Source organism: Apteryx mantelli, chromosome 1, assembly GCF_036417845.1.
Source record: "Apteryx mantelli isolate bAptMan1 chromosome 1, bAptMan1.hap1, whole genome shotgun sequence".
In the NCBI taxonomy this organism is placed as follows: domain Eukaryota; kingdom Metazoa; phylum Chordata; class Aves; order Apterygiformes; family Apterygidae; genus Apteryx; species Apteryx mantelli.
Window position 1 is genome coordinate 35,774,023 of NC_089978.1, and position 18,604 is coordinate 35,792,626.

At 36.9% G+C, this 18,604-nt stretch overlaps 1 protein-coding gene across 1 annotated transcript in view; it reads right to left on the reverse strand.

Annotated features, from left to right (window-relative positions):
- The window catches only part of DGKH (diacylglycerol kinase eta), a 156,576-nt gene that overhangs the window by 54,070 nt on the left and 83,902 nt on the right, over positions 1-18,604 (reverse strand). The window contains exons 4-5 of the mRNA XM_067292456.1: positions 2,693-2,797; positions 2,239-2,371 (exon numbers count right to left, since the gene is read on the reverse strand). Of these exons, the coding sequence (XP_067148557.1) occupies positions 2,239-2,371; positions 2,693-2,797 (238 nt within the window). The remainder of the gene's footprint in view (positions 1-2,238; positions 2,372-2,692; positions 2,798-18,604) is intronic.

The window sequence follows — 18,604 nt, forward strand, 5'->3', positions numbered from 1 at the left end:
AGATATAAATGGATTCCCAGCGTAAAGCAGCACTCAAGGCTTCAGATGTCAGGCATGAATATTTAAACAGGTTTTTTAAAGATGCAGTGAGAAAAAGTGGAACAGATGATGTCTGGGGAATCTTAAGACTCCATACCTACTATATCATCTCTTCAAAATCTCTATATTGTTAACATAGTATAAGTCAAGGAATAGATAGTGAAAATGTATTTGAAGTGCACATGAGAGAAGCAAAGAGATATGAATTCAATCACACAAGAATTTCAGACAAATAAGTAGTATCAAACCAAAATACACTTGTTATATGAAGAAATTAAGGAGGTTTAACAAGGGCTTTTACAGGCATACAGAATCAAGGTACAAAGTATGAGTACTTCAGTTAAAGAACCAACCTTCAACTAAATCAGATTAGATGAGTAGTTAAGGTCCTCATATATAGAGAGAGACAGAGACAGAGACAGAGATATATACATACATACACACACACATAAATATGCTTCAAAATTTAAAGAACAAATATATAAACTAGTAGCTAAAAAATGAGAGGAGGTAAATTATTAACAGATAAAGGAATATCAGAATATCCACACCTAAACCAATCCAGGTCCTGTATGTTTATGAGATTGCAGAACAGAGGAAGAAAATCCAATCTACCATTAAGAGACATTTGTAAAAATTGCTGAAAGATCAACTGGCATCACAAATCTGGATAAATGTATCATTAGTTTTTAATATGCAATGCAGAAAGGTGACAAAGCACAAAACTGGAAATATAGGAAACTTCCTTAACGTAAAGCTAATGCCAACTCCTTAGAAATCAAAACCACGCTTAGAATCAAAACAAGATATTGAAAAATCAGAAAACAATGAACTAAAATCATTAACACAGATAATCTTACAGGAATAACTCTTGCTAAACAACCTTTTAAAATAGCTATAACATTACCTTATGAAGTTAAATACAGTATGAAAGGAAAGAAGCTCAGGCAATACAGTATAACTGTATTTTAGTTAAGCGCTTGTTCCTACATTTGCCAATATCAGACACTGAAAATACCCTAATTGCCTTAAAACGGTCTAAGTGACTTATAGACAGTGGAAAACATATACCAGAAAAGCTGGAAGTAACTGTGTTACATCTAATTTCTATGAAACAGCTTCATTCCATTTCTTGGCAATTGCACCATTAGCTGCCTTAAAAGCATGGACAATTCAGGACAGTAGGTTAATGTTTCCTTTAGTACAGTTTCCCTAGTCCATATTATGCATATAGCTGAAGTATTGTAACAGCATCAGCACCATAAATGCATTTGCAGTCAGGTAACACACATCCAAAAATCAAGTTTTGAAGGGTCTATGTAACAGTAATTCTTTTCTGGACAGTTAACTATTTTGTAAGTAAATACTTAATGATTATTAATACATAAGTGTGAAAGCGTCACCTAAACTCACCTCTGAATTTCATATATACCATAAGGACACAACAATGCTTAATTTTCTGCTGGATTCTAACACAAGCAGACTTGTTACTGCTTTTTCACTGAACCTAGCAGAAAATAAGTACATTAAAATTGAGTGTTTCAGATTTATCACAGATATTTGCTTGCAAAAGATCTTTTCCCTAGATAAGCTTAATGCTGAAGCTTTAGCCGCATCTCCTTTTTGTTTCTGTTGGTTATTATCTATTTAACTGTCAAAATGCAAAGGCATCTACATCTCTATCCCTTAAATGCATTTTAAAAGCTATACATCTACCCTCACAGCCTGTACTGCAGGATGAGCAAGAGAGCAGCAGAGCAAACAGTAACTGGAGGGGGAAAGGTGACAGCACTACAATGTTAATAATTTTTATAGATTTGGAGCAGAAACAACCGTTATAATTTTTTCTGGGGCATGTTGATTCTGCAAATTAGTAAGACTATTCTGGTTCACATCTGCACTTTTTAAGTGCAAATCAAAGAAATCCTATCTTTTCTTGCAAACCTTCCACCCAGGCAAGCAATTTCCAAAGTGGTAGCTGCAGCAGGAGGGACCATTTTACTGAAATGAGTGAGGAAAAGGCGTCCAGAGCATGAGGAGTGCGAGTCATGTCATCAGCAGTCATTCTACCAAATAGATTTCTCCTTCCATTTTTTTTCTTACTCATTATTTGCAGAATCATTATCTGTCCTAAACTTTCAGTAATTTGTCAACTTGCACAGCATTATAAACAGAGGGAGGGGAAAGCATTAATTTTACCTTCACAAGACAGGCCATGAGAGGTGACTCCAGAGAGGCTCTCCCTACACACGTTACAGAAGGTAGGTCGGGCATGGGAGCAGGCGTACCAGTTATGCATCCCTGAGAAATGTTCCACATTAAACTGTGCGGTCTAGTAAAGGAGAAGTTAAGACAAATTTGCAAGTACAGAACACAGCTACAGTGACTGAAATTACCGAGGGTTTCCGTATTACTGGGGACAGTGCAATACTCAGGAAAAGCAAGTTCAAAGGGAGTTTCAGCTTGCTCTTCCTCCAAACTTCTGAACAAAATTATCATAATAAACTGTCATTTGGCTAGTAAAGTTCTTAACGCGAAGCTAGGTTTTGACTTTAAATATACATTTCATGCTAAGGAGGGCTAAACTACTCCAGTTGTGTGTCCTGTAGCTTGATCTCTTGAGCAGGTTGCACTAACAGGGATATTAACTTACCTCATAGTGTTCTCTAGACTGTACAGACTTCAGAGAGCTTATCCAATCCTCCATTTCTTTTCTGTTCTCAGCACACAATATTAGCCTCCTGAACGGAGTGATTATCTGAAAAAGATTTGCATTGTGAAGATTCTAGACAGTGGAAATCATTACAGAATAGAATATCTGATAAAATTTTTCCTCCAGGATGATGTAAATGAAAGACACACCCCAGATCACAGGATATTAAATGCTTAAAAATTATTATTTTCTTTAATAGACTACCAAAAACAGTTTGCTTTTCTTTCTTCCGTTCCTAAGATTTGTATCAGGTTTTGATACAGGTTTTTACAATGTATGTCGATCATGACTCCTTTTCAGCTCTTTGTCTACGCACTGGGATTTGAACACTCAAATAGAAAGCTCTGAAATTGCTAAAATGACCTTTCTAGAAATTATTAATTGAGGAAGATTTCAATCCTATTCCATAACAGCATTATAGCAGCTGCAAGGTCCATTCAAATTGCTGGAGACAGAAACAAATCATATTGATAAATAAAAGCCTGGAAGCCAAAAAGGAAAAAAAAAAAAAAAAAAAAAGCTTTCATCATATTTTTCTATCTCTTATATTGATATTAAGTTTACAAAATTTTAAGCATATATAAATTTAAAACAAAACATTCTATATAAAAGTTAATATAGGAACAAATACAAAAGCTTTATAAAAAGACAAAGAGAACAAAAGCAAATAGCTGAAATCATGTCCTGCAGTCCTAGAATGGTTGAATGAATTCTTGAAACAAGTTGATGCTGGGGGAGCTCTAAGTGGTCTGAATTTAGACTCTAGAAATCTGAAAATGCAGTATCTTGGAGGGTCAGAGTATAAGCTGTTTTCCCCCTTTCCCTCACCAGTAGAGAAATAATCAAAATAACAGTAAGGCACCAGAAACTATCAGCTAACTCCCACTGAAATTATTTTGAGCACTGGACTAAAATAGATGAAGCAGTTACTTCCATAGCAAGGAATTTAAAACAAAATAAGTATATAAAATCAAAGGAAAAGTTATTTGTTTTGTTGTATGAAGCCTGAAAAAATAAAACTAAATCCTCTATAAGTCGCATACATAAATCCATTGCATATTATGTACCACCCACACTTGCAAATTACTTAAATAAAACAAAGATTAGACTACCAAAAAAAATGTCTGCTCTGAGTATTGTTTTAAATGCTACAGGCTAGATGTTGTAACATTTGTACAATATTAGCAATCATTTATCTACATCTGCATTTACTTACCCGATCTCTGCTGGAAATAGTCTCTAGTCTTGATTTGTCCTACCCACTTCTTCATTAAACTGACTGAGCTGCACTTTAACATATCTCAGAGGCAACGTAACTGAAGTGCAGCAGGCAGCAAGTCACATGAAAGAGAGGCAAAAGCTCTCCCGTTTTTTTTTTGTTTTTTTTTGTTTTTTTTTTTTAAGATGCAGGCACTTTGCATGGAATGGAATGGTTTCTCTCTGTTTTCTATTTCCTTCAATCTTGCCTAAGTTTTTTAATAAGGTTTATTAGTAGCTATCCACGACTCTTCCTAAAGAACAGTTAATGCAAAGAGCAATGCTTCTCTCATTAGTTTGGAGCCAAACAGACGCTTTATTACTTCAAAATCTTTTTCTAGGCCAGATCATCAAATGAAGCCCAGAAAAGCCATTAAATCATAATATAACCCTGGCTCCAATAATAATCAGCATTCTCCAGGAATTTCCAGGTTTCAGTCGCCTCAGAAATCTTATTTGTGCAAATACACCCACCAAACTATTTCCTATTATATAGCATGATATCATACTATGGATTAAGTTAGGAGAAGTCCACCAAAAACACTATGATTCATGTCAGTCCTTCCCGCATGTTCACTACTGATTCTAACCAGTAGCCAGATGTTGTGAAATGCCCTTAAGCAACAACAGCTGCATTTGTTGCTGAAGACTTGAAAATCTTGGTCTTTCCGAGTAATATTTATTTATATTACTCATGTCTTTAATACTTCTGATCACAGAAATCCCCCGCATGCCCCCCTTCACTCTCCCTTACCCCCCAAAATCAAGACCTTGGTTCAGTTGCTCAAATGCAATTCTCTAGTGCCCACTGAGATGTCCTTTGGTACCCAAAGCATCAATCCAGGGCTGGCAGATACAACAGAGGACCAGACCACCTGGAGCAGCAGCTATAACCCTGGTGGGACACCAAAGGACATCTCAAAAGGTACTACCCATCCACCTGTTAACAACCAAATCATGCCACCCAACATTGCTAGTGAACATACCATTGCATATAAACATACCAGAAATTCCTATATCCTAAGTTTTTATTAAGTATTTGTTCAGAGAAATTTCAAAAATCTAAGGGTTATTAAGTTATACAGTAATGATCACATAAATGGAGGACAAATTATTATTAGTGCTATAAAAATAAAGTGGAAAGTCAGAAGACTCATACATATTTGTATACGCAGCACACAAGATGATGATTAATCTACATATTCTCCTTGATTTGCATATTTCTAAACAACAAACTTCAGGAAGGAATATGCTATATCAAAAGAGAAAAAATGTATTATATGCAAAAAATATTGACTACACTTGGATTCTTTCTTCAAAAAAAAGAGAAGCTAAGCAGTCCATTTACATTCCCATTCATTTTAATGTCTAAAAAATTACGGAGAAGATATATTCTCACTATTTGTTAGGTATTTCACATAACATAAGAACTCAGTGAGCTAAGGGAATGATTAGCAAACAAAAAGAGCTGTTTGGGTTTTTTTTAAGCAACACATCATTAGGATTTGAAATTTATTCCCAAAGGATGTTCAGGAGACTAGAAGTATAAATGTCTAAGAAAGGATTTGACAAATTCATCAAGAGTAGATGCAACACATACTATCAAAGAGAGTACTCCTGACCTTCAGCTTAGTAAATCCTTAAACCCCACTAATTACTGAATGCTCAGAAGTTATGCAAGAGGAAGGATCACTGTACGTGCCGTTTCTTATGCTACTTTCAGGATTATCTGCTGTTGTTAATGATCAAACACAAGATACTATATTACTCTGATTCAGTATGGCTTTATGAGCTTTACTCTAACTCAGGATAGCTGTTCTTGCTTATCCCAAACTCAGAATGATTTCATACACCTTCTCATTTGCACAGAAGGCATGCTTTCTTTTGGATGCTCAAAGAAAGTTATGAAAAACTAACTTAAGTGGTATTTATTATAGACAGTTAAACCGATAGGCGGACATAATAGTAAAACAGCTTTAATTGCCCTAAAAGCTAATTCTAGCCATGTAAATCTGGATTTTACTACTAATGTCATCTCATTGCTTGCAGCCATATTCAAAATCCCGTGGGCAGTACCTTATCTTCTATTGTCTTATTCCATATTACCTTTTTTCTGGATTAACCTGCCCCAAATATTATTATTTATATATCACTCAATACACTAAGCTTTCAACAGACATGAAGAAACTGTTTAATTCAGTGACAAAAGTAGCGTCAGAGGAAACACTGGAAGAGCAGTTGAAGAAGTAACATGAGAACAAGAAAACTCCCCCCCCCCCCCCCCGTCTCAAATCTCAGAGAAACTCAGGTGCTAATGGTTCACACACTGACAAAGCAGTAGACAAATCGAGAAGGATGAACACAAATGAAAGGCCTTAAAAATGAATAAATCAAACAAATATAATTTAGAAGATTAAGTTACTCTGAAAATTTTCACCCTTGTCAAGTAGCCAGGAAGAAGTCATTACTGATTTTGGAGGAGAGAGTTACCAAAGCCAGATACTGCAGTATATTGGAAAGTAATGAAATTGAGGTAGTGGGAAGAGACAACACTTTTAATGCAGTGAGCGTAGGGAAAGACTATGCAGTATTTAAAGTTGAAGGGAAACAGTGCAAGTGCTAAGACATCAGAGGGAATAAAGAATATCTGGATAGGAAGAAAAATGGCCCATTATTGTGATACTGTTCCTGTTTTATTCAGAAAAGCAAGGGGCTTTTGAGTGGGGAATAAAGAAGAGAACAAGAGCACATTCTTCAGTTTGCCACCACATAGGTCTTGCCATAAATTGGGATTTTTCACACATGTTGATACTGGGATAATTCAGCATCTAAAAACATACACATACTCATATATAAGTACATATGCTCTTATGTGCATGTAAAAAAAAAAAAAAAAAAAAAGGAATTTACTTCAGTGAAAATTACCCAGTCAAGTTTTGGGATACTACTGCAACTTTTCTTTCAAACAACACCTGCCAAGACCCTTTCAAAGGAAATAAAATTGCCATTAAATTAAATGGAAATTTGAAAGCACCTTTTGTTTTCAAAGGGGTTAACTTCAACTCAGTTCTACATAGCCTTCAACACAATGAGTTTAGCCTTAAGAACTGTAAAATAAAATAAAAATCCAGGCTTTTCCCAGTAATCCTGTGATTTACTTTGTTAAAATAAAAGTTTTGATATGATAGAAATATATTAAGAAGAACAGTTCCCAAAACTTGGTGGCTACTGTTCTGGGTTCCCATCTGTGGGAGTCCCTCTCTTTTCCATGCACTCCACATGGTGCCAGTTTAGGCAGCTGAGGTAGGTACTTACCGGCTTTCAGATTCATTCTCATAATTGCAATACAGGAATAAAGATACTGCTATAAACATCTCCCGCACATGTTCATGAAGTAAAATATATAATCTCTTTTCCAATGGTCACTGTTCATTTTACTATCAAGTCAATAAAATATAAGTCATCTATAAATTAATGTCAGGGTAGCCCAAGTAAAATGATTAGTCTTTGGTAGACTCTAGCACTTACTGACAGGTACATCAACTAATACTTATATTAAGTACTGTCTAGAATATTTATACTTTCCCAAAGAGAAAACAATGGTGTAATATTGCAAAATTAATGCTGTCAACAATGCAGTAAAATGGCAGCTCCTTTGTGGATCTTCTGGAATATGAATTTTCTCCTTCCTTTCTCACTGTAACTATATCAAAACCAGATTCTTATGGTTTCAGTGCACCCATGAATGACCATAATACTACAAATTCACCCCTAAAAAAATTGCACTAATAATTTGGAAAAACTTCAGGCATGCTGAATGATATTCTAATCTGACATCAAAAACAAAGCTGAAATATCATTAAAAAAAAAAAAGCACACATTACATTTGCTAACCAAGAAAATAATGGTCTACATCTCTGCAGCACTACAGTAACAACTGTAAATCACTCAACTTCCTGCAACATGATATTTGCATTAAAGCACCTTATGTTGCTCTAAATTATTATCAGGCATTACACAGATAGCACTGTGTATGGCAGATCCTGAATTGGTTTAGTAATGCATAAACATCACTTACAATCAACAAGGGGTGAGGAAATGGTTTTCCTATTCTTTGAAGAGGTATTTTTAAAATATCTTTCTAGAACTATTGAAGAGAGGGTGGTATCAAGAAAGAGAGTGTACCCCACTTTCTTCATAGAAACAACACTTGATGCCTGGGGCATGAATATGAGCGATTTAATGCTTTGAAACTTCCCTGCACTACAAGATTTATTTCCCAGTCTCCATGAAGGTGAGTACATATGAATACTATGGAATAGGAAGTAAAAACACTAGTGTTTTCTTCTGATGAGATGGGCACCACTACAGAGGGGTGGGGACAGACAGCTGGAGCCATTGGTGCACCAGTATCTACCAGAACCTGTCTGCAAAAATCACAGCAGTAACAGTTGGAAAGCTTTCTACAGTACCCTAGTTTCTTTGGATTAAGGATACTAAACAAATTATATAGTGCAGTCATTACCAAAGATGTATTCAGTGCTTTATGATGAATTGTCAGTATTATTTTTTAAGTTGAGCAGGCAAACATATAAAATACCACACAGGGGGAGCTGATGATTTAAAAGCAAAACAAGTAATAAGTGGCTATTATATTTGCCTGAGTACAATACAGAATTTATAATCAGACCAATTAGTTTTCTCTGCTCCACTAAAATGCCATTTTCCTCTTCTTGCTGGCTTTCTGCTATTTCACTGTTGCCAATCTAACAAGTAATGAAATAATGTGTGGTTTTGGTCCCCATTATAAGAACACCACTTAGGAGGGAGAAGGAAAGGGTTAGTCCCACACAGCAACTCCCCCACACCAGCACGTCCTAGCCCAGAAGCTAGGAACAGAAAGTTAAAAGCAACAGAAGTGTGGATGAAACTCAAGGATACTATTCTGTTTCTGATGTATGATGACTTTCTTTTGCTTAAGCACTGCAGTACATCTCCAACTGTTACACATAGGTACTTGTATTCACAAATCTCCAAGGAAGGAGGAAACTAAACAATAGCTGAAAACCTCCCAATTTCAGAGAATCAAGATACAGGGTGAGACCCATCCCCCTTAGACTTTCAGCATGATTTAGACTAGCCATGGTGGGATCTCGTCAGCCAGAGTTTTCTGGTGGATCTGCGGAGGTCTTCTCCTAAAGGAAACTCCCAAAGTCAAAACCACACTTCTTTGATTATTTAAAAAAATAGGAACAAAGCCTAGGTAAGAAAGAGTAGAAATAAAAAGGTTTATACACAGCTCTTGCTCTTCTCCATGGCATCCTCTCCAAGCAGGTTCAGGCTTGATTTTCCTTAACTCTGAGTTTCTGACTAGCTGTGAACTGCCCCATCCCTTCTGATCCCTCTCCAGTCCCTTTGGGGCCTAACTGTCCACCCCCACCCCTCTCTGCAGTCTCTTGCCCAGGAGAAGGAGCTGCCAGCTCCCTGCAGCAGCATGGGAGACATGCCTGACACATCCTCTCATTTCTGCAGTCTGCTCTGCCCAGAGCAGGCTCAGCAGCTTTTCAAGAAAAGGAGCGATCTCCCTCTGCTTTCAGAGCATTCCCTCTCACCCCATCTTCTTAAAAGACCACAATACACATCACACATACCCTCTGTCATATATGCACTTTTCCCTGTTGAACTTAAAAAAAAAAAAAAAAAAAACACCCTTTGTTGGTAGAGACTCCAAAAATGGGATAGCTCTGCCAAGAAGCCTTGGCTGAATCCAGCAGGCAAGTACAATAGACTTTGAGGGACTGCAATCCTTCATTAGTAAGGGAAATAACAGAACCAGGTATTCCTGGTTGAATATATTGGGGCATACTACAGAAATCCAGCAGGAAAAACAACATGAGATGGTTTCTTTGCTCAAAGTTCTGGGAGTTCTTTTCAGCCAGCACTTGCACAAAATATTTCCTCTCCCAGCTCCCCATTAGGGTTTTGGTCCAAGTGTGCTTTGGTTTCTGGACAGGCATGCTCAAGAAATGTTTCAGTTTGCGAGTGATGCTGTGTGCTTCTGCCAATTCAGCGGGATCGGCACACAATGCTTTCCTGGACAGTGTTGAGATTCTTTTTACTTTAGATTCAAGTGCTAAGGTCCTAATAAAAGTAAAGGGTCACAACATTGCTTTCTTGCATGAGTTAAGGAGGATAAGTAACAGTGAACAGTGACAAAGCCTCTGTGTTTATATTTTAATGTAATCACTTTCCTGAGAGTATGCACTCTTAGATTTAATTTTTTCTATGAAGCCTCCAACCTTTCTTTTAAATTTGTTAATTTCTTCTGGTCTTGTTTAATTCCTTTTACCTATTTTTAGTTTCAGCAAGTACCTGCCTCATTCTATCTTGATATAACAAGAACAAAATCATCACTCTCACTGTGTTCTGATATTCTGGTAGTTTCTCTTCTTCCTTTTTTTTTTTTTTTTTGGGGGGGGGGACGACAATGACAATATTTAACCTCTCTTGAACTGTTTCCAGTAAAGAAATCTCAGTCTCTTGATGTCATTCTGTTTATTTCTGAAGAATAGAAGTAAAATCCTGTTTACCTAAATATGGTAGCATCTATAGCAGCGGCTTTCAACACTTTTTGACTCACAAGCAGGTAAAATTTTTCAATGTGTTAAAAATTTTCAATAGTTTGTCAGCCCAAAGGATTTATTGTTTGCAGACTGTAAAGCACTGATTTAGACACATGAGCTGAGAGACAGATGTGCAGGCTTGGATGAGATTGTCAGGACTGTGGCTTCCTCATCCTTGGAGATGCTCAGAACTCAATGGGACACAGCCCTGAACAACATGAGCTAGGTTGGCCCGCTGTGAGTGGGGCGTTGGACCAGATGACTCCAGAGGTCCTTTCCAAGCTAAATCACAGAGCAACTCTATTTAATATGTCATGTAGCCAAAACAGAATCCAGGTAAACCATGAAATCCAGTTGCAACATGCCCAGCCTAAACAAGTAAAACAGATCAAGAAAGTGACCATCAATGATAACTTTGTCAGAAATCAACAGTACCTCAAATTTGACCTCATGTGTCTAACAGCAACCTACTGCTAAAAGAAAAGTATTATGTCTTCTGAAATATAAAAAAGCCTTATAACAAGACAGTTACAAGAACCAGAGCTGGAAAGTTTTATGAATTTGGATTGAAGAATTTCTCTTAAATCAGTATTTAAATATAATAAAAACAATAAACTATTCTTGCAAATGTAAACTGCAGACTGCTAGGTACAGTTCAATGCCTGCACATTTCTTTAAAGTTCTTACATAAAGCTTTCTTACCTATGTTACTTTTTACTACTATACACCTAGTGCCCGATTCACAAAGATCATTGTGTCTAACTGTCAGATGAGATGGCTTCTGTACTTAAAGGAAAGTATCTGATTCTGTATTTAATGGAATCAGGTGCAAAGTTACATAAAATAGGGCAGCGACTGAGTATTTTCTTCTTTTGGAACAACAGATTCCTGTTTAAACATAATCCAGCTGCTCGAAGCCAGGGATCCTTGTTCACGAGAAGCAGGAAATTTATTCAAAGCTTACACCAACGGCACTGTTTATAAAATTATTCTGTATACAGGAACTGTACTGAGGGATACTTTTTAAGCCTTCTTCAGCATTTTAACTATTTTTTTTTTATGTAAGAGGAGAGAAAAAATACAGAAAACTAATGCAAAACTGCAGATATAATGAAATTTGGTAAATCTGTTGCATTAATTCATAGAACACTGATTGTTTTCCAAATGCCGTTACTGTTTTAACAATGCTATACAATGCATTCAGACAGGGAAATAAATGATATTTTTCATCTCTTTACTTATATGCAAGTCTTTTTATTGTGTCTCACAAATTAAAGAAATTCTTCAAAAATTAGAGGAAGAAACATAGAGGATTTATGTTTCCTGTGACCTATATTTCAAAAATTTCTGTATAAGCTCAAAAAAATGTTGAAAACAAGTTCCATGTAAATGAAACTAGATCTGAAATGTATGGTATAGACCAGAATCTTCACATTTTTAAGAATACCATTTTTTTCTCTTCTGAAAAGCTTTCAGCTTTCTTGTAATGGCTCAGTCCCAAGGGATTTATCTATGGATTTTAGCCTCACAGTTGAAATACTTTATTGCTTTTTCATAATGAAACTTAAAGCTTCAATGTCTCTAGACACTCTAGGGAAAGGGAGACAGTGCATCAAGTCAGAGATAAGCTGCTTAAAACTTGAAAGTCACACCCAAAGCTACCCAAAGAGCTCTCAGTTTTATTACGTTTTTTGTCACTGTCAGGGGGTGGGGGAGAACTAGCAAATGCTAAATGGAGGAAAAAACCTAAGTGCATCATAAGACTCCAACACTAATTGCTTTTGTCTCTCCCATTCTTCTCTGCAGCATAATTAATTTGCTATTGCAATTTTTTTTTGTTTCTAAGCTGCCTGAATATAGAGAAAAAAAAATCAGTAGAAAATTGAACAAAATGGGATCCAAAGCACTTCACCTCTGTTTCCGTGGTTGGGTATTGCTCAGGCTGGGAGCATCAAAAAGCCTTTGTCATTTAAAGGCTAATCAGCATTTGCATGAAACAGGAGATAGTTCACAACTAGAGAAGAAGTAAGTACATCAGAATAGTTAGCTACCCATGCTTGAACAGCGGTTCAAGACAACCCAAAGTTGAATCATGCTGGTGGGACTAGCACAAGAACTTGAACTGTTTCCAGGCATGTTTGACATTCTTGAGATAAGAGAGGCCCCAAGTCCTCACGGATGTCGCTCCAGGAGCTCGGGTGAGCCCTGCGCTGGACCGTAAATCCCGCATGAGGAGTGAAAGCGCCATTCCTGGATCTCAAAACAGTGCCATGCACTGACCCTTCTGATAACACCAAGGGCAATTCCTAAGAGACAACGTTTCCGGGGGTGGGTTTCAGCTCACAGAGTAAGACACTTAAAGATGACTTTACACATCAGCTACGTGTTTGAACTCCCATCACCATCACCACAGATTGGTAGCAATGTTAACACTGAATTTGAACACAAACTTCAAAATGTACTGCAAACCGGGAAATTATCTTACATTTAAAGGACAAAATGACAAAGAATACCTCTTGCAAATTATGCTGAGAGGAATCCTAAGGACAGCACCATACACAGTACACAGCAGTTTACTGATTTCTCTTTTGTTTTCCTTCACACGAGTAGTTTCACAATACTACCACAAGCTCATAGACCTTACTTGGACACCAAAGTTGTATTATTAGTTTATGTTAGTATGCAGCTGAGTTAAGATTCACTAATAAGAGAGGTTCAAATAGATGAAGGAGTGTTCACACAGGATTCTGCACTCAGTTAACAAAATTTAATGTGTAAATTATTTGAAATATGTGGTTTATGGAAGCTTATCAAGAAACAGAAACACATTTCCAAACACAAATTTGTTCTTTCTGTGCCACTATGGCTTGTTAAAGGGAGAAGTCCAACAAGCATGTCTACCTGCAAGGGAGTATCGGCAGAGACTACATGTAGAAATCTACTGAAAACATGTTTTTCCAGAGAGAAATAAAACTGCAGATGGACATGCTCCAGAGTATTCCCACAGAGAAAAATGAAAAATTTAATCACCCAGGCAAGGCCCAGGCAGTGATACTGAATTGTTTCAACTCCTCACATCTATGACACGTGGTGAGGACGGCTGCCCGAAATCTCAGCAGTGCGGAAGCTCTCCGGCCAGATCCAGGGAAGGACATCTGGCTAAAACGGGCAACCCCAGCAAAGGAGTAAAGCCAACAGGAAAGATAATATTATGCGGCTAGTAAGCAATTGGGCATCCTGCTGAGGCTATGCAGCACACAGTGTCCACCTTAAGAAAATGGTTTGCTTAAGCAAATGCTGAAACCAGAGGAAACCACCCAAATCTGGAACAAGCACAAGCCTCAAAGGCAGTTGCTAACCACATGATCCCAGGGGTCTCCCAATGCAGGAGCAGCATGGTGATTTCACAAAGCTACAGAAATAAGAAAGACAGCGAAAGAAAAGCAGTAGAAAACCCAGAAAAGGTCAGCGTAATTTTTAGTTGGGTGGCCCCTGGAAAAAGTATAGAGGTGGAAAAAAAAAACTGAGGTAGGATACTGTCGGAAAGAGGCTTGATGCTGTGAGCAAACAAACAAATCTCCCAACGTTCACAGATACTGGGCTGCAGTAAACTGGATTTTGAAAGCAAGCAGGACAGCGTCAGAGAAATTCCTCCATTAGCATCCACAAGCATATCTGCACTGAAATAAAGCCCAAGACCCTCAGCATTGGCCTAAACCCTTTCAACAAAAGGGACAATAATAAAATTGAATTGGTATTAGAATATCTGAAGAGGGAAACAAGAATACCAGCATAATTATTCCCAGCTTTAAGACCATGTTTCTAATATTGCGAAAGACAGAAAACTGCAGTGTCCAAACCCAAGGAGAAGATAAAAGGTTTTAAACTCCTTTGGGAAAGCACTCTTCTCATTTCCTCCTGATATGGCCTGGGGAAAGTTAAGCAGTTCTCATATTTAGCCACACTTTCCTCCTAACCCCCCCCCCCAATGTTCCTGAAGAAAAGCCTTGACAAGAAATCTGAGTGGCAAGCAAAGTAAATCCAAGTCTCTAAGAAATTCACACTGTCTATCCAATATATTGCAAAAGTCTGGCAACACCACAAAACACATTCTGTTTTTCAAGCCCATAGTGAATATCAAAAGTTAATTTTCTAAAATCAGTTAGAAGCAGCTAGTCTCAACAATGAGTACAGAACTGAGAAGCAGCAGTGCTATTGAAATAAACTGCTTAAAAGCACTATGCCTTCAGGCCCAGTTGTGAGAAAACTGGCAATTCTGAAAAATCTCAAAAGTAAGCAGTTGACTTGCTCGTACAGCCGAGCATTAGAAACAGCCACTGTACAGGGGGATTCAAAGACGAGAAGAATTGGTTTATGCTTTAAGCTGGTTCCACACAAATTATATGCCAGTAAACTTTATATCCGCAGCCAACACGTAGGATATGCTATGTTCAGAAATATGGATAGGAAATAGGGTAATCAGAATTCTGGAAGAAAACCGTATCAACTTTAACCAGTACAGTTGCTGCAAAGGAGTACTTGGCCTCACTAACCTATAAAAAAAGCTAACTATATCAAACTATTCAGTGAAAGGAAAAATCAATAACTATAAATACTTAGTTTTTCAAAGCCTATCCATATGTGCAGCATGTTAAGGAAATCAAGGACAACTGGATAAAGATTTTTGGTTCAAAAAGCAGAACCCTCTATTTTCAGGTCAGAGGGAATTGCTAAGTTTGACCAAAACAATGGAAATCAGGAAAAAAAAAAAACACTATTGTAACAAAATAACATTCAGGGACTAACTTTAACGAAATGCAATTCATTGCATTTTTTAATCTCTAATTCGAAAAAAATGCTCTAAAACAAAACTTAACTCTTTATTTTGAAGTAAATGAAGTATTTCAGTTCAGCAAAAGTAAAAACATCAAGTTGGCCCATAACTATTTCTTACCTTTTCTTTTTCCAGTTCAGCCACTGAACCAAAGGGGTTAACTATTTTATGCCATGACCATAAAATGAGAGAAGCTAACTAAGGAATATATTTTAAAAAATAAGAAAAATAGTCATCTTTAATATGGCAAAAGATTCATAGATAATCAGCACCTTATTCCATCGCAAAATTTTGTGATGCAATTCTTAAACTGGAAGAAAAGTGTAAAGTAGAGAAGTGGAAACATTTACAGATAACACAAAATTTTGGTTGCTCAGCTCCCCCCTTTGATCATCGAGGCACTGCAGATAGAGCCAATAAGCAGACAGCACAGTGACTTGAGAAATTTCAGTGTTGGTAAAAACAAAGAAGCAAACACCAATCAAAAGCTACATAAATAGAAAAATAGAAATTTAAAAAGAGAGAAAAACAGAGAAATAGAAAGTATTTAGGAATTACAGACAGCTCCAGATTAATAGGAAAGGAATCTTGGTACCATTTTAGAGAATAAAAAACTTGCATAATGCGGGGTTGCAGTGGAAAACAGACAAAATGCTGGATCCGTGAGGAATGTAAGAAAGCATAATTTGGAAAATATTATTAATCCCAGATATCTGTGATTTATTTTCACTTGGACTCCTGAGTGCCATAACAGTCATTCCACTTACAAGACGATATTGCAGAATAAGAGAACAGCAAGAACAGGTAAGAGTATAGAGAAAGTTTATAAAAATTATTTACCTTGAAAAATAGGCAAATAAAAAGGAGTATATAGAGATATTCTCCTTTTTAATGTATTTGTATATAAGAACATATAAAATAAAGAACAGACAGTTCACTGGCTTTTGTTGTCTTTGTCTCATAATGCTAAGAGAGGATACTTAATTAAAGCCCTATACATTAAAAGCTATCAAAGGAAATATTTTTCCACACAATATATAATGAGACTGCAATATGGTCTGTAGCATTACTAAAACCAAGAAATCAGCAAAAAAATTCATAACATTAGACATTTTTGCAAGCATATCACAGTAATCAGTGTTATTGGCTGGAATATAAAGTCTCATTTCCAGCCAATTTCTAATTACTAAGAATTGCAGTAGGCTTTCCAGGACAGCAGATCTGCAGTTCCCTGAGCCTTCCCCTCAAGATGACCACTCTTAGCAGCTGCATGTTTGACAAGAAGGATGAGATTCAGCACATGATTCAGAAAGCTAAAAGTAGGGGTCTACATTTTAGGTGGCCTGGAGGACACAGCTCCTGCTACAGTTAAGGGAGATCTAGTCAATAATCAGTGGAGCCCACAGAGACACTGAGCTGAACAACTGTATGAATCTACTTTAAAGAGTTATTAATCTTATCCTTGATAACTAAATGTAGGTGTCTAAAAATCCATCACTGAATCCCACCCTGAAGTTAGGGCAAGCTGAGTCCCTACCTTAAGTATCATCCAGTATGTTTACTCTCACATTCCCAGAGGGCAGTTTCCCCAGCTGTCATGAAATTATTTGCTCTGTTATTCTCAGAAGCAGTTAGATAAGAGAATTAATCTTTTTAGGATTTTCACTTTTCTTGAGAATGTATATTTAGTAAGAAATCGAGTGTCCACAGCTTTGTATGCAAATCTAAAATGGACTAGAAGCTGGCCTTACCAAGATCAAATGTTCAAAGACAGCTATACAAAGTAAAACCTCAAAACCAGTGTCTCTATCCTGAAATTATTATCTTTCCATCGTATCTGTCACAGAAGAGCATAACAATTAAAGTGTTTCAGACATCAGTTTGGATGGACTAAATATAAGTGCTGCCACATGATGCCTGTGCATTTTACGTGAAAATAAGCCAGGATAGATTTATAATAACCCATGGCATTTTACATGTACATGTGGATCAACAACAGAAAAGCAACACGGTTAACATTTACAGCTTTTTTTCCTCTCCCAGTGTGTATCAAAAGGTTTTTTTGTCATGGAGAGAAAGACAGAGGTACATACCTAAGACAAAAGCTACCCCGTCAAAAAGAAATCACAGTTCATAGTCATCTTTGCTGCCCTGTAGAGCTTCATTAATTTGAATATGCCCATACAAAAGTCATATTATTATTTAAAAATCCTGTTCCTTATACAAATTTATATATATAGTTATATATAGAGAGAGTTATATATATATTTATATATATATAAACAATCCCCTGAGGTAGAAGCAAAGCACTGGGTGGGGAGGGGGACACACATTCAGCAGAGTACTCAAAAACATTACGAGACTCAGCCCCAGTCCACGCCACTGGACTGTGGGTACCTGGGGAGCAAGAGTCACGCCGTGTGGCTGATGGAGAGGGTGACACAGAGCTCAGCTGGGCCCAATTGCCCTATTGATCTGCTCTCTTCCAGCACTCTTAGGAAACCGGTACCCAACAAGTAAGTGGGAAACAGAAATATAAAATGCCTGTAATCTACTACAAGCCTCTCTAGCACAAGCCTGTTCACAGGGAACTGTTTGCTAGCAGAGAGTTGATTGTTCATTGAAAAGTAATGACAATACCAGCAATAAAGTACAAACTGAAACAGATGAGCTGTTACAAGTCTAGCAGCTTCTTAGTTTAATCAGCAAATATTTATTTATCTCAACTTCCCCCTTAACCTCAATTTGTTTGTAGTAAGAAAGGGAAAATAATTCTGGGCAATAATGCTGATATTTAGTTACGTAAAATATTCTACAAACATGCACATTACAAATAAACTCAATCTTAAATCAGTGTGTTGGAACTAATTTTAGGACTTGAGTTTTATTCAAAGAAAGAGCAAGGGAAACCTTGACACACACAACTCTGTCTCCAAACAGACAAACTAGAATGGGCAAAAGAAGGCAAAAGAGTACTTTCACAACAAGTTGGGGGGTTGGGAGATTGGGGACAGGAAAGAAGGGGGTTGGACTTTTTTTTTTTTTTTAATGACAAGGACATTTGTAAAAAAAAGCAAACAAATTTAATGAAAATTATAAAAAGCATATTTTTCTTGAAGTATGTTTATTTGGACTCTA